The sequence below is a fragment of the Rutidosis leptorrhynchoides genome, chromosome 1 (assembly GCF_046630445.1).
Source record: "Rutidosis leptorrhynchoides isolate AG116_Rl617_1_P2 chromosome 1, CSIRO_AGI_Rlap_v1, whole genome shotgun sequence".
Classification (NCBI taxonomy): domain Eukaryota; kingdom Viridiplantae; phylum Streptophyta; class Magnoliopsida; order Asterales; family Asteraceae; genus Rutidosis; species Rutidosis leptorrhynchoides.
Genome location: NC_092333.1, coordinates 639,447,006 through 639,471,793, shown reverse-complemented (window position 1 = coordinate 639,471,793; position 24,788 = coordinate 639,447,006). Strand labels below are relative to the sequence as shown.

General features: G+C 32.8%; 1 protein-coding gene across 1 annotated transcript; it reads left to right on the top strand.

The window, feature by feature from the left end:
- Nucleotides 1-8,308: 8,308 nt before the first annotated feature.
- On the top strand, nt 8,309-10,274 carry LOC139885691 (putative pectinesterase/pectinesterase inhibitor 22). The gene is made up of 2 exons (XM_071869443.1): nt 8,309-9,257; nt 9,464-10,274. Exons 1-2 carry the CDS (start codon nt 8,309-8,311, stop codon nt 10,132-10,134), a joined length of 1,620 nt encoding a protein of 539 aa, XP_071725544.1. The 3' UTR covers nt 10,135-10,274.
- Nucleotides 10,275-24,788: the final 14,514 nt, after the last annotated feature.

Sequence of the window (24,788 nt, the reverse complement as noted above, 5' to 3'; positions counted from 1 at the left end):
TAATATATATCCATCCATCTATCTAAACGTATATATTTATATTTATATTTTAATTTTAATTTTAATTTTAATTTTAATCCTAATAATAAGGGTATGTTAGCGAATGTTGTAAATGTGTAAGTCGAAATTCTGTCCGTGTAACGCTACGCTATTTTTAATCATTGTAAGTTATGTTCAACCTTTTTAATTTAATGTCTCGTAGCTAAGTTATTATTATGCTTATTTAATCCGAAGTAATCATGATGTTGGGCTAATTACTAAAATTGAGTAATTGGGCTTTGTACCATAATTGGGGTTTGGACAAAAGAACGACACTTGTAGAAATTAGACTATGGGCTATTAATGGGCTTTATATTTGTTTAACTAAATGATAGTTTGTTAATGTTAATATAAAGATTTACAATTGGGCGTCCCTATAAATTACCATATACACTCGATCGGACACGATGGGCGGGGTATTTATATGTACGAATAATCGTTCATTTAACCGGACACGGGAATGGATTAATAGCCACTAGAATAATTAAAACATGGGTGAAATTATGTACAAGGACACTTGGTATAATTGATAACAAAATATTAAAACCTTGGGTTACACTCAGTCGACATCCTGGTGTAATTATTAAACAAAGTATTAAAATCTTATTACAGTTTAAATCCCCAATTAGTTGAAATATTTAACTTCGGGTATAAGGATAATTTGACGAGGACACTCGCACTTTATATTTATGACTGATGGACTGTTATGGACAAAAACCAGACGGACATATTAAATAATCCAGGACAAAGGACAATTAACCCATGGGCATAAAACTAAAATCAACACGTCAAACATCATGGTTACGGAAGTTTAAATAAGCATAATTCTTTTATTTCATATTTAATTTCCTTTATTTTATATTTAATTGCACTTCTAATTATCGCATTTTTATTGTTATTGTATTTAATTGCACTTTTAATTATCGCACTTTTTAATTATCGCAAGTTTATTTTATCGCACTTTTATTATTCGCAATTTCATTATCGTTATTTACTTTACGCTTTTAATTAAGTCTTGTATTTATTTATTATTTTACATTTGGTTTTAACTGCGACTAAAGTTTTAAAATCGACAAACCGGTCATTAAACGGTAAAAACCCCCTTTATAATAATAATATTACTTATATATATATTTGTAAAAGTAAACTAATATAGCGTTAAGCTTTGTTTAAAGATTTTCCCTGTGGAACGAACCGGACTTACTAAAAACTACACTACTGTACGATTAGGTACACTGCCTATAAGTGTTGTAGCAAGGTTTAAGTATATCCATTCTCTAAATAAATAAATATCTTGTTTAAAATTGTATCGTATTTAATAATATTTCCTGCTGAAATTTAAAGCTATTTTATATACACCTCGCATAACATCAACAACCATGAGAATTATGGATGTTCCGGCCTTCATCCACATTTTTACCAGCAACCATGTAAAAACACACAGATTAAATCTTTCAATCACAGGAAGAAAATCTTTCAATCACAGGAAGTCAAAGTTGCACTAAACTAAGATTCACAATCAAAAGATTATGAACCAATACAGTCGAATCACACAGACAAAGTCTTACAAACAAGTTCAACAGTTTTGAACTAGTTAATCACTCACAATAGCTTTCAGTACAAAGATGAAGATGAAAACCCTAGAACAAATGTTGGAGAGAAAATAACAGATACATATGTGAATAATAAATCAAAAAGAAAAAGAAAAAATAAATATATAATATAACTTAATTGCATCCAGGTCCCTGAAGTTATAAGTTGACTTATGCACACAAGAATCCCTTTTCCAACTTTTGCTACCAAACTTCAAGTATCAACAAACAGCAACTTTAGTCCCTGCACATTCTCAATCCATAAATAAATACAAAAATAATAAAAAAATGTTTAGATTAAAAGTTATATAATTCAATATCCTCCCTTAATCTAAACATTGAAAAGATTAAACAATGTCAACTTTTCACACAACAGATCATGTTGTGCCTTAGATAGAGCCTTCGTGAACATATTTAAAATATTCTCACTAGATGCTATATCAACGGTTTCAATAATACCAACCCAATTTTTTTCCTTACAAAATGAAGATCAATTTCAAAATGTTTAGTTTTTTCATAGAAAACATGATTTTTAGCAATTTGTAAAGTTGATTTATTATCACAAAAAATTTTTACAGGAATTTTAGTACTTATTTTCAAATCATTTAAAATTTCTTAATATCCATATAATTTCACAAGTGACAGATGCTAGAGCTCTATACTTAGCCTTAGCTGAAGACCTAGAAACAGTTGACAGTTTCTTGCTCTTCCATGAGACTAATGAATCACCAAGAAATACACAAAAACCAGTTACTGACCTTCTTGATGATGTACACTTAGCATAGTTCGAATCCATATAAGCAGATAACACAAAATTGTCATTTCTCTTTATAAAAATACCTTTACCTGGTGAACTTTAAGATACCTAAGAACTCAAAATGCAGCCTTCAAATGTGACTTTAAAGGAGCATGCATATGTTGACTAAGACAATGCACATCATAAGCTCTATCAGGTCTAGTTAAAATAATGTAAATCAACTTCCTAACAAGTTTTTGATATTCACTTATATTCTCCAAGGGCATATCAGTATTAGAGTGATTATCAAAACTAGACAAAACGACACCAGTTTTCATAGGAGTAATTGCAGGCTTACTATCCAGCAATCCAAACTCAAATATAACTTCCAAACTACATTTTATTTGTGTCATAGAAAGACCATTACCTTTATCAAGTAACTGAATACCAAGAAAATATTTTAAAAAACCTAAATCTTTAACTTTAAACTTTGTTTGCAAAAACAGTTTACATTTTTCTATATGTTCAATACTATTACGAGTTATCACAATATCATCAACATAAACTAACAAAAAAAATGCAACAGTTTGAGTAAAACCATATTCAAATAAAGCATCACAAAATTTCTCATTCCATTTTCCATGAGCTTGTTTTAAACCATAAAGAGATTTGACAAGTTTACAAACTCTTGTGTCATTTTTATCAAAATAGCCTTCAGGTAGTGACATATGCACATCTTCAATTAAGCTACCATATAAAAAAGCATTATTAATATCAAGTTGGTATAAAGACCAACTGTTTTGAACATCAACAGTAATAACAGTTCTGACAGTAACCATTTTAACAAGAGAGAAAAAGTTTTATCAAAGTCTAACCCTTCTCTTTGATTATAACATTTAACTACTAACCTAGCTTTATATCTCTCAACCTCACCATCAGATTTATATTTAATTTTATAAACCCATTTACTACCTATAGGTTTTCTACCATTAGGTAAATAAGTTATAACCCAAGTATTATTTCTATCAAGAGCTTTCATCTCTTCATTCATAGCTTCAACCCAGTTCTTGTCTTTGGAAGCCTCAAGGTATATTTTAGGTTCATGACCTCTATTTAAAATAGTTACAAAACAGTAATTTTCAGAACCAAGTTTAAAATAGTTTAAATAATTGTAAAGACCATACTTTATCGTATTATCAAGAACATAATCATTTAATCTTAAAGGTAAAGTAGTTTTAATACTAGTTCTCCTTAAATTATCAGTAACTTCTGTTGTTGTTTCAACACCAGAACTGCCCTTAGGGACAACATTTTGTTCAACAGATGTTCCTTCATAAGAAGTTGCATGTCTACCCCCACTTATTGATTCTAGTAAATCAACTTGTGTAGCATGTCTGCCATCATCCTTAGGACCGTTTCTCCCTTCATCATTGGGATTTATAAAATCATTTTGGTCTAAAACAGAAGTATCACTTAAATCTCTTTCATTTTTATTTTCATACATAACAAAGTCAAAAAAGTTTGAGTGGTTTAAATTGTTTTAATCAAGATTTACTGTGTATACATAATCAAGTTTGAAAGGGAAACATGTTCATAAAACTTTACATCTCTTGAAAAAGTAAAACACTTATTTTCCCAATCAAACAATTTATACCATTTTTGTGAAGTTGAAGATCCCATAAAAACACATTTAACAGACCTTGATGAAAACTTATCAGTATTATTCAAAACAATAGCAAAACAGAGACAACCAAAAGATTTTAGATGGGAGAAACTAGGACTAGAACCGTAAATCAATTCATAAGGACACTTTCCAGATAGAAACAGAGGATGGAAGCCTGTTAATCAAATAATTAAGTTGCAGTTAAAATACATTCAGGCCATAAGTATAAAGGAATTCCCCCTGAAACATAGGAGACCTTGCAAAATTAAGAAGGTGTCTATGTTTCCTTTCAACAATGCTATTTTGTTGTGGAGTATAAGCACAAGATGTCTGGTGTATTATACCTTTATTCTTAACAAAACTTCTCTATCGAGTAATATATAAAACGTTGTGTCAAGTAAAGGAGGTTAGGTTTGTATTTATAGTGAAACCCTAACCCTAGATTATCCCTTGATTCATTTCTAGATCCATCCGAATAACATTCATAAATAACGGAGTTATAGTTAAAAAAGGATTGCGTTTAATTTTGGATAATATTGTATCAGATTGATGTCGTGCGCGCCAAGCAAAGAGTGACAACGCGCCTCCAATCATACATAGTTCAGTTATTCAGGACGTGCGCGTTGCACGTGATACGCACGAGCGCCATGCGCGTAGGTATGCGTATCATTATATTACTTGATGAAAGGTTATGCCACTGAAAACACATTTTAAATTCAATTCATCTATATAATCTATAAGTTCTATTAAATTCCTAAAATGATGACATCATAAATAGACTTTTTTTCTTCATTAAAAAAATCAAAAAAGAAAAAGAAAATTTAGAGACCATGTACGTGATGTCATAATTCTTAATTAATTTAAAATTAAGTAATTAAAGAAATCTTTTATAAAAGGAAATACCAATATCTCACATTTACAAATTTTAAAGCATATTGTACAACCTTTATATAATAATTGTATTTTAATTTTTCTAAAAAGGTTTCAAAAGACATTTATTATTATTACTAATAATTGTTATTAAAAATATAAATATTCAACTTTGAGCAAACTTTATTATTATTATTATTATTTATTTTTATTATATTAACTATAATTATAATTATTATATTATTAATATTCAAATATGGATTCTCTTTACGAGATTAATTATGTTACATATGTATGCGAAAATACATGTCTCTATATATTTGTAAAAAATTATGACAAGTTTCTTACTCGAACGAGTCATTAAAAAAATAACTTTAGCATTTATATTTACTTAATATCTAAAACATTTCATTAAATTGTTTCGTTTAAACAAACCTGTGATTTCACGGGCCATTTCACTAGTTTTTATTATATATTATATAACACAAACATAAATATTTAAATTTGAAATTATAAAAAACTAGACTTTTAAATTCAAATCAGGATTATAATTTTGAGTGGGGGAATATTTTCTTTTCCTCCAAATTGTCATGGTTATTTGGCTGCCTAGCCAAGTTCCTCAATTAAACGCAATCCTGTCAAAACATAATCATATGAGTTGAGACAAGATTTAATTAGAGGTTTTTCATTAGGGATATCATAATTCACACTATTTTAATCGATTCACTAACTTCTTACAAATAATTTTTCAAAATATCCTTTATTTGGCTAATTGGCTGAGAGAAACCTCCCCATTTACCCTTTAATGTAATATAACCTGATAACCATTTTCAATTTTAAGTGTACAAGTACATGAAATTTTCACTTTTGACTTTAAAAAGTCAAATGCAGTACATTACACAATTTCAGATTTTACAAAAGAATCTTTTACTTTCAACTTCAAATGTAAATGTAATTATAACTTCAGTTCTAAAACTTTTATATGACCAAAAGTAATTTTTTTCATAGGTAGTAGATCTTGAAAATGAGGTACATCACCTTTGACCAGCAAAGTCAAAGTTTAACTATTACTATTTCTTGATGGATAATGAAATATGCATTTTTTTTATACTAACCTTGATGCAAAATGTTTAGTCCAGGTCCAGTGGTGTGGTTCCTCACCTAATGTAATAAAAAGTAGCTTTGTTTGCAGATTACTCCGTAAAACATAGGGGGTAACACTTTTTCCAACTTACTAGTGAAATAACTCGTGAAACCACGGGTTTATTTAAACGAAATAGTATAATGATATATTGTAGATATTAAGTAAATGTAAATGCTAAAGTCCATTAGTTTAATGACCCGTAGGACCACAGATTTCGACTAAGAAACTTGTCGTTGTTAACTTGGTCAGAATAAATGAACTACATTCATTCTCCCACCACATTCCTCTAATTTTTGTTACAACTACTATTTTCTTGTCATAATGATACTTATTTAAGATTAAAAGAGGGATTGAAAATACATGGTTCAACCTCGCAAAAATCATGATTATTTTTGAATTCTTCTATCATACTATATACCTTCATTTTAAATAGTCACAATGTGATATGAGGTATGTTATCGATTTTCAAATTCTTGTTTTTTAACAAACATACAATAATAAAACATTCAAGGTGTGATAAATTTCATCATCAAACACGCATAAAAGAGAATAATTCTTTGAAAAAACCATTAACAATGACATGAAGGTTTGTACCTGCTTTTTGGAAACAAAAGGTTATTGGATAATATGGAGAAGATCGAGAAAAATATTTGTAAAGGTTTGTACATATTGAGAAAAAGAGTTGTGATAATATATGGTGGAGATGCTTCGAGATATATATTTATAAAACAATAATACCGTATTAAATATTAAATGATATTTTATTAATTATTTTTGCCTTCCAAATCGTCATTCATATATTATCGGCATTTATTTGTTTTTATTTTGTATCTTTTTAATTAGAATTAATACTAATATAAAATTAAAATATTCTCATTATGAAAATTAAAGTGTAATTAATGAAAGGATAACATAATCATTTTAGAGCTTTATATTTGTTTTTTATTTTGTATTTTTTTAATTAGAATTGATATTAATATTAATATAAAATAATGACACCAACATTATGAAAATTAAAGGGTAATTAGTGAAATGATAACATCATTATTTAAGAGTTATATATATCCGAAACAGAAAATTATGGAGTAATACTTTATTTAAGTTATTAAATAATTAGTTAAGTACAATTTTTTAATTTTAAAATACTTAGGATTAATAACATCATTTAAGTGACATAGATTTTTTTTCTTTTTATTTTTGATTTTTTTTAACAAATGAATTAGCCTAATAATGACATCATTATTATAGAATTTTAATAGAGACTATATATTTTATTCATTAAAAAGCTCTACATGGATTAAGGTAATCAAAGAAAACGGGCTACAATTTATTATAAGGATAAACAAACAATAAAACATACGGAGTAAAAGTTGAAAATGTTCACAAACTACTTTAGACCATTTTTAACCGTGACAGTCATATCACAGTCAGTTAGTGCACTTTTTGATCAAAAAATGTAATTTATCTATGACATGACAATGTTAGTTTCTGACATTTGTTAACCGTTGTGTCAGTTTTTTGTGTTATATATTAGATAGAGTGGTGTATTAAATCTGATTGAAATTAGGTGGAAAAAAATTAATTAATTATAAAAAAATATATATTCATTGAATTAGAAAAATCATTGATTGGTTGCGGGTAAACTGACGATTTTTTTTGTGTCATAAGTCTGACTGACGCCCAAAACAGACGCCCTGTTAGGATCCGTCAATTTTCGTCAACTTTGCCATATAGACTGACAAATAGAGGGTGACAGACCGTTAAAAATGGTCTTAGCTAAATCGTGTTGGTACAAGTAAATAAATTGTCATTCAAAATTAACCTAAACAGAAAAAAAACAAACATACCAATATGTTTGCCCTGTGTCTCTGTACCCCTGTTGAAGGGGAGAATTGGGAAGTGGATCCTAGGGCTATCCGAGTTCACTTTCGTATTATATTATTATCGTAAGTTTTTCAAATTTACATCAAATTGACGTACTACACATGTTACAATTTTCGGGCGCCGATAGCCTAAAGTAAAATACTCCGTAAAAGATAGGTGTGAAATCCAACTCACACAAGAATATTTACACGTTACAGTATGTACCCAAAGTATAACTTTTGTTGGCCTAAAAGAATAATATAATATTTCTATTTCAAGATATGCCTTTTCTTCAACTACAAACATTCGCTTAAACTATTTCACAATTTCCTCACATTATAAATGAGTCTCCTTATTTCCATTCCAAAAACGTACATTAACAATACTTTTAATTTGTTGTCATGGAGACCCCAAATTTTGTTACTTTTTTACTCATTTTCTCACCCTTGATCACCCTTGTATCTACTCAAACCTTAAGCCATAATGAAAAACAAACAATGGAGAATCCATTGATCCTTCAAGTTTGTAGCAATATTCAAGATAGAAACGCGTGTCTATCGAACCTAAAATCCTTTCTCGACAACAATAGTCCGGTTGATCAAAAGCCCGACTCAATCTTGAAAGCCGCCCTCAAGGCGACACTCAACGAGACAAATCTAGCCATGCAAAAGTTCACCAAGTTCACATCTTTATCCTCAAGTTCACGAGAACAAATCGCGATTGAGGACTGCAAAGAACTTCTTGACTTCTCGGTTTCTGAGCTTACTTGGTCCTTAGCCGAAATGAAGGAGATTCGAGGCGGTTCACAAAACCCTCAATATCAAGGAAACCTAAAATCATGGTTAAGTGCTGCATTAAGTAACCAAGATACTTGTCTTGAAGGGTTTGAAGGAACAAGTAGACACCTTGAAACTTTTATAAAAGGAAGCTTAACACAAGTCACACAACTTATTAGTAATGTATTAGCTTTATATACTCAACTACATACCTTACCCTTTAAACCTTCTACAAATTATGGTGACAAAACTAATACCTTTTTCCCTAAGTGGATGTCGAAAGGCGATAAGCAACTGCTACTTGCAAGCCCAAATGGGATGCATGTAGACGTTGTGGTTGCGTTAGATGGATCAGGAAGGTATCGTTCGATTATTGAAGCTGTTAACGATACTCCTAATTATAGTATTAGAAGATATGTTATATATGTGAAAAGAGGTCTTTATAAGGAGAATATAGATATGAAGAAGAAGAAGACAAACATAATGCTCATAGGAGACGGCATTGGTGCGACTGTGATCACTGGAGATAGAAATTTCATGCAAGGATGGACTACATTTCGAACCGCCACTGTTGGTAAGAATCTTAAGGCTGTTACTACCGTGCATAAAAGTGTTGTACAATTTAATAACTGTCACTTTAAAATCAAATATTTTAATTACCTAAAAACAACAAATAATTAATTTAAGTATATTTGCATTGGTGTTTTAATTAACAAACATCATATATCTTGCACAAAACTTGATTATATGACTTACTTTTTCCTTGTGGATGGTTTGAAGCTGTCTCTGGCAGGGGATTTATAGCAAGAGACATTACATTTCGCAACACAGCGGGCCCACAGAGTCACCAAGGCGTTGCACTTCGTGTAGATTCCGACCAGTCAGCTTTTTATCGATGCAGCATGGAAGGCTATCAAGACACATTATATGCACATTCTCTACGCCAATTTTACCGTGAATGCAGCATTTATGGCACCATAGACTTCATTTTTGGAAACGGTGCAGCAGTACTTCAAAACTGTAAAATTTACACAAGAGAGCCTCTACCACTACAAAAGGTCACCATCACGGCTCAAGGGCGTAAAAGCCCTAATCAGAATACAGGGTTTTCGATCCAAGATAGTTTTGTGTATGCTACGAAACCGACTTATTTGGGTAGACCATGGAAAGAGTATTCTAGAACCGTGTTTATGAACACGTACATGAGCTCAATGGTTCAGCCAAGAGGGTGGCTAGAATGGTACGGGAACTTTGCGTTGAGTACGTTATGGTATGGGGAGTACAGAAACTATGGTCCTGGTGCGTCGTTATCAGGACGTGTTAAATGGCCTGGTTATCACATGGCTATGGATGCATCGACGGCTGATTCTTTCACTGTTCGACGTTTTATTGATGGTGTTTCGTGGTTGCCAGCGACTGGAGTAACATTCTCTGCGGGTTTATCGAATTGATTGTTGTTAATATACGGTGTTTGATCTTGGCCAGCTTCACAAACCTTGATTAATTTTACGTTCGATTGTTGTCATATATGCTTTAAATCTGATATATTATTTAGTCATTAAGTAAATAATCTCCATTGTGTACTATGTAAACCATGACAAATTGATGTGTAGTCTGTACTTCAATACAAAAGTATTTGAATACCACACATGTTTAATGGTAGCAGGGAAGGACTTGATGCTTCTAATTCTTGAATAATGAAAACATAATTGGTTTATGATAATAGTTTGAAACTTTCTTACCACTTTTTAGGAGTATATATATCATATTGTGTTTGTAAGTCACATTTGAAAACGATTTTGTGTGCACTTAAATTCACATATAAATATATTCACCGAGTGAAAACCCTTTACCCAAAAAAAATTCACATATAAATCAATATATGTTAAATTCACATAAAAATTGACCGAGAAAATGTAAATGCACACAAATTTAATTAAGAGAGTGCTAAGTTCGAGAGAGAATGAGAGGAGAGAGAGAGAGAGAGAGAGAGAGAGAGAGAGAGAGAGAGAGAGCGAGGTGAGAGATCTCAAAAATTTCAATCGGGCACGAAAGAGGTAAGGGATCGATTCAATGGAAGACTACAGGATTGTTTGAGAAGCCTATTCGGAATCCAATTGACTTCATTCATGTTTTTTAATTTCCCTGAAAGCTGGAATGTCTCTGAGCTGTGGAGAGTTTTCACACCATTCGGTGATGTTCGCGATATCTATATGGCTGGGAAGAGACTTAAGTGGGGACATCGATTTGCTTTTGTTAGATTTTCTCATGTCACTGATGCAGATCTTCTGCTATCTTCTGCTATCTTCATTGAGCAGAATCAACTTTGCTTTAGATTTTCCCATCAAGATTTTCAAGGCTCACGCGAGGAAAGATGACGTTGACTTAAGGGAGAAGATCAATAGAAAACAGGAGTTCAAAGCTCATATGAGTTTCAACCTCAGGGACCACAGGCCATTCAACCATGTGGTAGATAACCGCAGATTTGATCTTAGGGGAAAATTGAAGAAAACTATTGATTTGAGGGATATTTTGAATAGCATACATGGGGAGAAGTTCACTGAATCAAAGAAAACAATTAAAACGGTCCACATCATCGATTCATTGTGTGATGACCCGTCCAAATCCATTTGGACGAATACATCATTCATCGATTTCACAGTGAGGTACTGACCTCTACATGATATGTTTTGTAAACATTGCATTCTTTTGAAAAGGCACACCATAATTGAATATCAAATTTCAAGGTTTTTGACGTTTGATGCTTTTCTACATATAGACAATCACCGTAAATAATAGTTTACAATACTACATCCGTTGATAATGCAGTCAAAATAAGATACATGGTGATAATTTTGTGAATGCAACATTTTCTCGAATAAAGCATGTATGACTCCATGCACATAGCTTGTATCACATATAAGCAAACAGCGGAAGACTTCTAGGAACCTGAGAATAAACATGCTTAAAAGTGTCAACACAAAGGTTGGTGAGTTCATAGTTTTAATGTTGCGCATAATCTGTATGTAAAGGTGGATCACAAGATTTCAGTTGTTTCATCCAGAAACGTTTATCAAAATATTCTACGAAATTGAGTACCCTGATAACTAAACTTTAACGTTATTATAAGTACCCCTGTTTTAACATACATGCAACCAACATGTACAATACACGCAATCCTACGTGTATTAACCTCAAATAGCATACGTATGTTTTATAGTTCAGGCTAGAGTTTCTATACCTGGAACAGACGGGGATGTCAAGCCCTATGGATCCATATATAACTACTCGCGCCCACCAGTTCTTATAACCGGCAGTTACTAGTTACCAAAACTAAGGGATTTTCGGTTCAAACTCGGTGTAGAATTTAATATGTACTTGTGTCCATTGAGTTTAAAATAAAGTGCATGTATTCTCATTCAAAAAATATAGATTGCATAAGCAATTAAAAAGGGAGCAAATGAAACTCACCTTAGCAGCACATAAATTCATTCACCGAAATGTGACCGAAACTCGAAATGCAAAATAACCGTAGATTTCAACCTAAAGAACATATGTTGGTCAATACATGTCTAATAAGCAAGGTCGGGTCATGGTGTATCACCATCCTAGTGCTCGAGACCGACATGCAAAAGTTAACAAAAGTCATCTCAAAAGTCAACCTGACCCAATATGATCTTTAAATCTATACATGTTTATTAACATAATATAAGTCTTGATAATTGAACGAATTTATAGTTTATCAAACTCAAAATATTATTTATTTCGGGAGCTATATTATATTTGAATTATCATGGCAATCGAACATATTTTAATATTTCACATAGTTTTCCAATACTTGTAAAATCAGATTATAGTGTTTATAAAGTTCTAAAACATGATAAGACAGTCAACTTTGACAATTGATCCACAAAACAAAACGTGCCTTATATAGAAATTCATTTACTCGATTAGTAATATCTAAAAATCCAATTTATCAATCTCATAGACAAGTTGTTTAAATATTAATTTACAGCTTCAAACACAATTTCAATTAATGTTAACCATAATTCAGTTGACCATATCTTTTAATCCGTTCATCGAAATCACGCGATTTCTAAATGAAAAGTTATTAATTTTTCGATAGCTTTCCAACGACATGCATATCATATACTTTATATCAGTAGCATATGTATCAAATTCGTGATTCATCATAAACTATCTAACGACAAAATTAAAGCATACAAGCATGCATAAACATATATACTCGAGCACTAGACATGGATACACTATTAATATATAAAAGATAAGATACGAATGCTCACGTATCAATATTGTGATTCAGTATTGCAGGAAAGTACGTAGATGCAACGGAAATGATAAACACTAGTTTGATCTCACGAGCAATACCCCTGAATAATACCCATCACCTCCTTAGCTATAACTCATAATTTCCTTAGCTCTTTCCCGCTCGAAAAATCATTTTGAAATCATTTGGACATAACTTCGTCGTAGTATTTTATGTATAATACTAATAATTATTATACTACTGATAATAATAATATGATTAATAATAATATTAATCTTAATAATAATAATAATGATAATGATAATAATAATAATAATAATAATAATAATAATAATAATAATAATAATAATAATAATAATAATAATAATAATAATAATAATAATAATAATATAAAGATAAATATATATGTATATAGAGCAGAGAGATTTGAGAGAGGGATGAATGGATTCGCAGGAAAATGATCGATCTTTATAGATGTGGCCTGGACCTGACTGCCATGCGATCGCATGGCTTCCAAGGCCTTTTCCCATGCGATCGCATGGGACTAAATTACAGCCCACATTGTTTTGTTATCTAGCTCGTCGACATAATTTTATAATTATATATATAATATATATAATTTATATTAATTATATATATTATATTATATTCTCGTGTATAGGTGACTTGTAATTTTAGTTCCGATTACTTGTACGTTGTCACTTGACTTATGTCTCGGTTTCGGATTTTCAAACGTTACTTCATATGTTTTAATAACTTGTACTTTGAAATGTCCCGTTCATATTGATTATAAACGTTCCAAATTAATTGATTTCGTCGCGAGGTTTTGACCTCTATATGAGACGTTTTTCAAAGTCTGCATTCATTTTTAAAACAACCATAACCTTTATTTTATCGATAATGGTTTAAAAAGCATTACGTATATTATCAAATAATGATAACCTAAAATATACCGTTTACACACTACCATTACATAATGGTTTACAATAAGAATATATTACATCAAAATAAGTTTCTTGAATGCAGTTTTTACACAATATCATACACGTATGGACTCCAAATCTTGTCCTTATTTTAGTATGCAACAGCGGAAGCTCTTAATAATCACCTGAGAATAAACATGCTTAAAACGTCAACAAAATTGTTGGTGATTTATAGGTTTAACCTACATATTATCAAATCATAATAATAGACCACAAGATTTCATTTTTATAACACATCTCATATCAGGCATTTTGCAAACTGCATAGAGATAAAAATCATTCATATGTTGAACACCTGGTAACCGACCTTAACAAGATGCATATAGAATATCCCCATCATTCCGGGACTCTCATCGGATATGATAAATCGAAGTACTAAAGCATCCGTAACTCGGATGAGACTTGTTGGGCCAAATAGATCTATCTTTAGGATTCGCGTCAATTAGGGGCCATTTCCCTAATTCTTAGGCTACCAAGCTAAAAAGGGGCATATTCGGTTCGATAATCCAACATAGAAAGTATTTTCGATTACTTGTGTCTATTTTGTAAAACATTTATAAAATCGCATGTATTCTCATACCAAAAAAATAATAGATTTTAAAAGTGGGACTATAACTCACTTTCACAGATTTTTACTTCGTCGGGAAGTAAGACTTGGCCACTGGTCGATTCACGAACCTATAACAAATATGTACACATATATCAAAGTATGTTCAAAATATATTTACAACATTTTTAATACGTTTTAATGTTTTAAGTTTATTATGTCAGCTGTCATCGTTAGTAACCTACAACTAGTTGTCCACAGTTAGATGTACAAAAATAAATCGATATATATTATCTTGAATCAATCCACGACCCAGTGTATACACGTCTCAGGCTAGATCAGAACTCAAAGTATATATATTTTTGGAATCAACCTCAACCCTGTATAGCTAACTCAATCATTACTGCATATAGAGTGTCTATGGTTGTTCCAAATAATATATATACATGGGTCGATATGATATGTCAAAACATTTGCATACGTGTCTATGGTATCCTAAGATTACATAATATATTAGAATACATGTATGATACAATATAAGTTAGCTAGGATATGATTAATATAGATTTGCTACCAATTTTCACGTAGCTACATCAAGCAAAATTATCCAATCTTGTTTTACCCATAACTTCTTCGTTTTAAATCCGTTTTGAGTGATTCAAGTTGCTATGGTTTCATATTGAACTTAAGTTTATGAATAAAAACAGAAAAAATATAAGTTTATAGTCAAAAATACAGATTACAAGTCGTTTTTGTAAAGGTAGTCATTTCAGTCGAAAGAACGATGTCTTGATGACCATTTTGAAAAACATACTTTCACTTTGAGTTTAACCATGATTTTTGAATATAGTTTCATGTTCATAAGAAAAATCATTTTTCCAGAAGAACAACTTTTAAATCAAAGTTTATCATAGTTTTTAATTAACTAACCCAAAACAGCCAGCGGTGTTACTACGACGGCGTATGTCCGATTTTACGGTGTTTTTCGTGTTTCAGATTTTAAATCATTAAGTTAGCATATAAAATAGATATAGAACATGTGTTTAGTTGATTTTAAAAGTCAAGTTAGAAGGATTAATTTTGTTTGCGAACAAGTTTAGAATTAACTAAACTATGTTCTAGTGATTACATGTTCAAATCTTCGAATAAGATAGTTATACATATATGAATCGAATGATGTTATGAACATCATTACTACCTCAAGTTTAGTAGGTAAACCTACTGGAAATGATGAAAAAATAACTTGAGCTTCAAATGATCTTTGATGGCTTGGAAGTTCTTGAAATAGAATCATGATTCAAAAACAAGTTCAAGTAAAATTATTACTCGAATTAAGATAGTTATAGTTATAGAAATTGAATCAAAGCTTGAATATGAATATTACCTTGATTTAGAAAGATAACCTACTGTAAATAACAAAGGTTTCTTGATCTTAGATGATTGCTTGGAATGGATTACGAAACTTGGAAGTAAACTTGTAAACTTGGAAGTGTTCTTGATGTGTTCTTGAGTAATTGTTTTTATGATGATTATAGGTAATAACCAAAGCTTGTATTTGATGATTGTTGTTGGAAAAATAGTAACTTAGACGTTCATGGAAGAGTGTGTGTGTTTTGAGAGAGAATTGGGAAGAAAATTGGAAGTGAAATGGAGTAGGTGGTGAGTGGTGAGGGTGAGTGGGGTTAAAAGGAGTTCTTGTTTTTGTTTCCTTGCTCATAAGTCATGCTAGTTGTCTAATTGTTGGTTCCACATGTTTTTTGACTATCTAGGGCTGCTAAGAGCTGAATTATTATGTGTATATACCAATAGTATATACGTCTAGGAGCTGGGTATTGTACGAGTACGAATACGGTTGCATACGAGTAGAATTGTTGATGAAATTGAACGAGAATGTAATTGTAAGCATTTTTGTTAAATAGAAGTAATTTGATATGTGTCTTGAAGTCTTCCAAAAGTGTATTATTACAACATAATACACTACATGTATATACATTTAACTGAGTCGTTAAGTCATCGTTAGTCGTTACATGTAAGTGTTGTTTTGAAACCTTTAAGTTAACGATCTTGTTAAATGTTGTTAACCCATTATTTATAATATCTAATGAGATGTTAAATTATTACATTATCATGATATTATGATGTATTAATATATCTTAATATGATATATATATACATTTAAATGTCGTTACAACGATAATCGTTACATATATGACTCGTTTCGAAATCCTTAAGTTAGTAGTCTTGTTTTTACATATTTAGTTCATTGTTAGTACACTTAATGATATGTTTATTTATCATTTATCATATTTAAACATAGTGTAACAATATCTTAATATGATTCATATGTATTTAGTAAGACATTGTTATAACGATAATCGTTATATATATCGTTTCGAGTTTCTTAATTCAATAAACTCATTTTTATGTATATCACTCATTGTTAACATACCTAGTGAGATACTTACTTATCATAATTTCATGTTAACCATATATATATGTCTATATATATAACATCATATAGTTTTTACGAATTTGTAACGTTCGTGAATCGCCGGTCAATTTGGGTGGTCAATTGTCTATATGAAACCTATTTGAATTAATCAAGTCTTAACAAGTTTGATTGCTTAACATGTTGGAAATATTTAATCATGTAAATATCAATTTCATTTAATATATATAAACATGGAAAAGTTCGGGTCACTACAGTACCTACCCGTAAAATAAATTTCGTCCCGAAATTTTAAGCTGTTGAAGGTGTTGACGAATCTTTTGGAAATAGGTGTGGGTATTTCTTCTTCATCTGGTCTTCACACTCCCAGGTGAACTCGGGTCCTCTACAAGCTTTCCATCGAACCTTAACAATTGGTATCTTGTTTTGCTTAAGTCTTTTAACCTCACGATCCATTATTTCGACGGGTTCTTCGATGAATTGAAGTTTTTCATTGATTTGAATTTCGTCTAACGGATTAGTGAGATCTTCTTTAGCAAAACATTTCTTCAAATTCGAGACGTGGAAAGTGTTATTTACAGCCGCGAGTTGTTGTGGTAACTCAACTCGGTAAGCTACTGGTCCGACACGATCAATAATCTTGAATTGTCCAATGTACCTTGGATTTAGTTTCCCCCGTTTACCAAATCGAACAACGCCTTTCCAAGGTGAAACCTTAAGCATGACCATCTCTCCAACTTCAAATTCAATGTCTTTTCTTTTAATGTCCGCGTAACTCTTTTGTCGACTTTGGGAAGTTTTCAACCGTTGTTGAATTTGGATGATCTTCTCGGTAGTTTCTTGAATTATCTCCGGACCCGTAATCTGTCTATCCCCCACTTCACTCCAACAAATCGGAGACTTGCACTTTCTACCATAAAGTGCTTCAAATGGCGCCATCTCAATGCTTGAATGGTAGTTATTGTTGTAGGAAAATTCTGCTAACGGTAGGTGTCGATCCCAACTGTTTCTGAAATCGATAACACATGCTCGTAGCATGTCTTCAAAGGTCTGTATCGTCCTTTCACTTTTCCCATCAGTTTGTGGATGATAAGTAGTACTCATGTCTAGACGAGTCCCCAATGCTTGTTGCAATGTCTGCCAAAATCTTGAAACAAATCTGTCATCCCTATCTGAGATAATAGAGACTGGTATTCCATGTCTGGAGACAACTTCCTTCAAGTATAATCACGCCAACTTCTTCGTTTTATCATCTTCTCTCATTGGCAGAAAGTGTGCTGACTTGTTAAGACGATCGACTATTACCCAAATTGTATCATAACCACTTGCGGTCCTTGGCAATTTAGTAATGAAATCCATGGTAATGTTTTCCCATTTCCATTACGGGATTTCAGGTTGTTGAAGTAGACCTGATGGTTTCTGATGTTCAACTTTGACCTTAGAACACGTCAAACATTCTCCTACGTATTAAGCAATATCGGCTTTCATACCCGGCTACCAAAAGTGTTTCTTGAGATCTTTGTACATCTTCCCCGCTCCGGGATGTATTGAATATCTGGTTTTATGTGCTTCCTTAAGTACCTTTTCTCTCACATCTCCAAACTTTGGTACCCAAATTCTTTCAGCCCTATACCGGGTTCCGGGTTCCGTCTTCCCAAATATTAAGATGTTTCTCCGATCCTTTGGGTATTTCATTCTTTAACTTTCCTTCTTTTACAACTCCCTGCTGCGCCTCCTTTATTTGAGTAGTAAGGTTAGTACGAATAATTATATTCATAGCTTTTACCCGCATAGGTTCTCTATCCTTTCTACTCAAAGCGTCGGCTACCACATTCGCCTTCCCCGGGTGGTAACGAATCTCAAAGTCGTAATCATTCAACAATTCAATCCACCTACGCTGCCTCATGTTTAGTTGTTTCTGATTAAATATGTGTTGGAGACTTTTGTGGTCGGTATATATAATACTTTTGACCCCATATAAGTGGTGCCTCCAAGTCTTTAATGCAAAAACAACAGCGCCTAATTTCAAATCGTGTGTCGTATAATTTTGCTCGTGAATCTTCAATTGTCTAGACGCATAAGCAATTACTTTCGTTCATTGCATTAATACACAATCAAGACCTTGCTTTGAGGCGTCACAATATATCATAAAATCATCATTCCCTTCAGGCAATGACAATATAGGTGCCGTAGTTAACTTTTTCTTTAACAATTGAAACGCTTTCTCCTGTTCATCCTTCCATTCAAATTTCTTCCCTTTATGCGTTAATGCAGTCAAGGGTTTTGCTATTTTGGAAAAATCTTGGATGAATCTTCTGTAGTAACCAGCCAATCCTAAAAATTGACGTATATGCTTCGGAGTTTTCGAGGTTTCCCACTTTTCAATGGTTTTGATCTTTGCCGGATCTACCTGAATACCTTCTTTGTTCACTATGTGACCGAGGAATTGAACTTCTTCCAACCAAAATGCACACTTTGAAAATTTGGCGTACAGTTTTTCTTTCCTCAACAACTCTAGCACTTTTCTCAAATGTTCTTCGTGCTCTTGATCATTCTTTGAGTAAATAAGTATGTCATCGATAAAAACAATGACAAACTTGTCAAGGTATGGTCCACACACTCGGTTCATGAGGTCCATGAACACAGCTGGTGCGTTAGTCAACCCAAACGGCATAACCATAAACTCATAATGACCGTAACGCATTCTGAAAGCAGTCTTCGGAATATCATCCTCCTTCACTCGCATCTGATGATACCCAGAACGTAAATCAATCTTCGAATAAACTGACGAGCCTTGTAGTTGATCAAATAAGTCATCGATTCTTGGTAGTGGATAACGATTCTTGATGGTAAGTTTGTTCAACTCTCGGTAGTCGATACACAACCTGAATGTACCATCCTTCTTTTTGACAAAAAAACAGGAGCTCCCCATGCTGATGTACTTGGTCGTATAAAACCACGCTCTAAAAGTTCTTGTAGTTGGCTTTGGAGTTCTTTCATTTCACTGGGTGCGAATCTGTATGGAGCACGAGCTATTGGTGCAGCTCCTGGTACGAGATCTATTTGAAATTCAACAGATCGATGTGGAGGTAGTCCCGGTAATTCTTTCGGAAATACATCGGGAAATTCTTTTGCGACGGGAACATCATTGATGCTCTTTTCTTCGGGTTTGACTTCTTCAATGTGTGCTAGAATGGCATAACAACCTTTTCTTATTAGTTTTTGCGCCTTCAAATTACTAATAAGATTTAGCTTCGCGTTGCTCTTTTCTCCGTACACCATTATAGGTTTTCCTTTTTCTCGTACAATGCGAATTGCATTTTTGTAACATACGATTTCTGCACTCTCCTTTTTCAACCAGTCCATGCCAATTATCACATCAAAACTCCCTAACTCTACTGGTATCAAATCGATCTTAAACGTTTCGCTAACCAGTTTAATTTCTCGATTTCGACATATTTTATCTGCCGAAATTAATTTACCGTTTGCTAATTCGAGTAAAAATTTATTATTCATAGGCATCAATGGACCACTTAATTTAGCACAAAAATCTCTACTCATATAACTTCTATCCGCACCTGAATCAAATAAAACATAAGCAGGTTTTTCATCGATAAGAAACGTACCCGTAACAAGCTCCGGGTCTTCCTGCGCATCTTCCGCATTAATGTTAAAAACTCTCCCACGGCTTTACCCATTATTATTTCCCTGGTTTGGACACGCAGTTTTGTAGTGGCCCTTCTTCCCGCATCCATAACAAATAATGTGGGCATTACTTGTTCCTTTACCCGATGGTCCATAAATTTCACACTTCGTTGCATCATGACCCTTTCTATTACATTTGGTACATGTTGCAGGACAAAAAGTAGTTGGATGGTACCCCTTCACACCTTAGACACGGAATTTTCTGATTTTGATTACCAGTGTTGTTATTGAGATTGTTGTTGGGATTTTTGTTGTTGCGGTTGGTATTGTTGTTAGGATGATTGTTGTAGTTGTTGTTGTTGGAATGGTTTTTGTTGCGTTTGTTGTTGCGAAAAATGGTGCGATTGTGGTTGTTATTGTGGTGTTGATTGTTGAAATTGTGACTCTTGTCACTGGGTTCTTCCTACTTTCTCTTGACTTGTTTCATTTTGGCCTCCTCGGTCGCCTGCTCTTTAATCCTTCCCTCGATCTGGTTTATTAGTTTGTGAGCCATTCGGATTGCCTTTTGCATTGAAGTGGGCGCACTTGCACTCACATCCTCCTGAATTCTCTCTGATAACCCTTTTACAAAAGCATCGATCTGCTCTTCTTCATCTTCGAACACTCTTGGGCACAATAAACACAACTCGGTGAATTGTCATTCGTATGTGGTGATATCGAATCCCTTCGTTTGTAATTCTCTAAGCTCTATCTTGAGCTTATTGACTTTGTTTCTGGGACGGTACTGCTCGTTCATCAAGTGTTTGAATGATGACCACGGTAGTGCGTAAGCAGCATCTTGTCCCACTTGTTCGAGATAGGTATTCCACCATGTTAACGCAGTACCTGTGAAGGTATGCGTGGCGTACTTTACCTTATCTTCCTCAGCACATTTACTTATAGAAAACACAAATTCGACCTTTTCGGTCCATCATTTCAGTCTGACTGGTCCTTCAGTTCCATCGAATTCCAGAGGTTTACAGGCAGTGAAAGCCTTGTCGGAGCATCCTACACGGTTTCCTGTGGAGTTAACTCCACTGCTAGACCCTGAGTTATTGTTGCTTTGCATTGCAGCCTGTACTTCGGCTATATATGCTGCAGGGAAAGCACGGAAGTCTTCCTCACTCATGTTCAAGTTCTGACGAGTAGTCGGTGCCATTTCCTTCAAAAATAGCCAAAAGAATTAAGTTAATCATATAGAATATTAAGAGTAGTCAATAGTATTCCGTAGCATAATATGAACTCATTTATAAAAGCTTTTTCTTCATATTAGCGTTTTATAAGTTTTAATTCGGGTAATACCTACCCGTTAAGTTCATACTTAGTAGCTAACATACAATTTAACTACTACAATTCTATATGAAAAACTGATTATAATAATATTTCACATTCAAACTTTTATACAATATTTTGCAAACTTACAATACCGCTATTTTACATATAGCATAAAATATAGCACATAAAAACTCTAATACAAAACAGTTGTGAAGACAATTCTAGTTAATACGCAAGTCGTTCAACAAAGGCAATAAAGACACGTAATTCATACGTCCAGAAACAAGTCATGCATTCCGGTATTACTAAGACTACTTCCCATCCTTGGTCTTATGGAACATAACCGTTGTGATCGTTGACAAGACAGCATGTTGTAATGATGTCAAAGGGACGAGGGTTTCGTAATGTCCAACAGCCTTGTAATAATCTAAAAACCTTGTTTCTCGCCCCAACTACTGAATCCATCACTTGTGGAAAGGTTTTATTTAAAAGTTGTAATCTGATGTTCTTTTTCTCACTTTGGTGAGAAGCGAACATCACTAACCCGTAAGCATAACATGCTTCCTTATGTTGCATGTTAGAAGCTCTTTCTAACTCACGAAATCCTATGTTGGGATATGTTGAATCAAAATAGGTTCTTAACCCGTAGCGTAAAATTGCATTTGGGTTCCCCGCACTTAACGCTTTAAAGAAAACACGGCGTAACTTACGGTCTCCCCAATGTGATATACCCCACCTATCAAAGGAAAGCCTTTTATAAACTAAGGCATTTCTGGAAAGTCTTTCAAATGTTTGACAAGTTAATTTCACCATAACTAATTGTGCAGATGAATTCTGACCGACTCTAGACAAGATTTCATCAATCATATCCTCTGGTAGGTCTTCTAAAATATTCGGTTATCTACCCTTAACGTCCATTTTGTGTTTTTATACTGTAAAATAGACAAGGATTAGATTCGTAAAAGATAATTAACAAACAATACAAGCAATTTTTACATAGAACATAAAAGTACAAGCACACTATAATACATATAATACACAACATGATTACAACCCTCTAATCTGAATCACTGGTTTCTTCTTCTTCAGACTTAGTTCATTTTCCTAATTTTCTAGGGATATATGGTGTTCCTCTAATACGAGTCGTCGTTTTCCACAATGGTTTAGAAAAACCTGGTGGTTTAGAGGTTCCCGGGTTATTGTTACAATTTAGGAAATACGGATGTTGCCGATACATATAAAGTTCATCGGGGTTAGAATCATTTATCTATTTTTATACCTTTTCCCTTATTATTTTCTTTTGCTTTATTAAATTGGGTCGAGGTAATTTCTATAACATCATCAGAATCCTCATCGGGATCTGATTCATCGGAAAATTGGTAATCTTCCCAATATTTTGCTTCCTTGGCGAAAACACCATTGACCATTATTAACTTTGGTCCATTGGTTGGGGATTTTCTTTTATTTATCTGTTTTTCTGTGGTTCCTAATATTTCCTCCTCTGGTTCCTCTTCTTCCGGTTCCTCTTCTTCCGGTTCCTCTTCTTCCGGTTCCTCTTAGGGAATTTGTGAATCTTCCCAAAATATATTCGACTCTTCATTATTATTAGGTGAGTCGATGGGATTTATACTAGAGGTAGACATCTATCACACAATATCAAACACGTTAAGAGATTACTATATCACATAATATTTACACGTTAATAATATACAGTTTTCAACAAAAAATGTTAAGCAATCGTTTTTGAAGAAAACACGGTCGAAGTCCAGACTCACTAATGCATCCTAACAAACTCGGTAAGACACACTAATGCAAAAATTCTGGTTCTCTAAGACCAACTCTCGGATACCAACTGAAATGTCCCGTTCATATTGATTATAAACGTTTCATATTAATTGATTTCGTCGCGAGGTTTTGACCTCTATATGAGACGTTTTTCAAAGTCTGCATTCATTTTTAAAACAACCATAACCTTTATTTTATCGATAATGGTTTAAAAAGCATTACGTAGATTATCAAATAATGATAACCTAAAATATACCGTTTACACACGACCATTACATAATGGTTTACAATAAGAATATATTACATCAAAATAAGTTTCTTGAATATAGTTTTTACACAATCATACACGTATGGACTCCAAATCTTGTCCTTATTTTAGTATGCAACAGCGGAAGCTCTTAATAATCACCTGAGAATAAACATGCTTAAAACGTCAATAAAATTGTTGGTGAGTTATAGGTTTAACCTACATATTATCAAATCATAATAATAGACCACAAGATTTCATTTTTATAACACATCTCATATCAGGCATTTCGCAAACTACATAGAGATAAAAATCATTTATATGTTGAACACTTGGTAACCGACCTTAACAAGATGCATATAGAATATCCCCATCATTCCGGGACTCTCATCGGATATGATAAATCGAAGTACTAAAGCATCCGTAACTCGGATGAGACTTGTTGGGCCAAATAGATCTATCTTTAGGATTCGCGTCAATTAAGGGCCATTTCCCTAATTCTTAGGCTACCAAGCTAAAAAGGGGCATATTCGGTTCGATAATCCAATATAGAAAGTATTTTCGATTACTTGTGTCTATTTTGTAAAACATTTATAAAATCGCATGTATTCTCATCCCAAAAAAATAATAGATTTTAAAAGTGGGACTATAACTCACTTTCACAGATTTTTACTTCGTCGGGAAGTAAGACATGGCCACTGGTCGATTCACGAACCTATAACAAATATGTACATATATATCAAAGTATGTTCAAAATATATTTACAACATTTTTAATACGTTTTAATGTTTTAAGCTTATTAAGTCAGTTGTCCTCGTTAGTAACCTACAACTAGTTGTTCACAGTT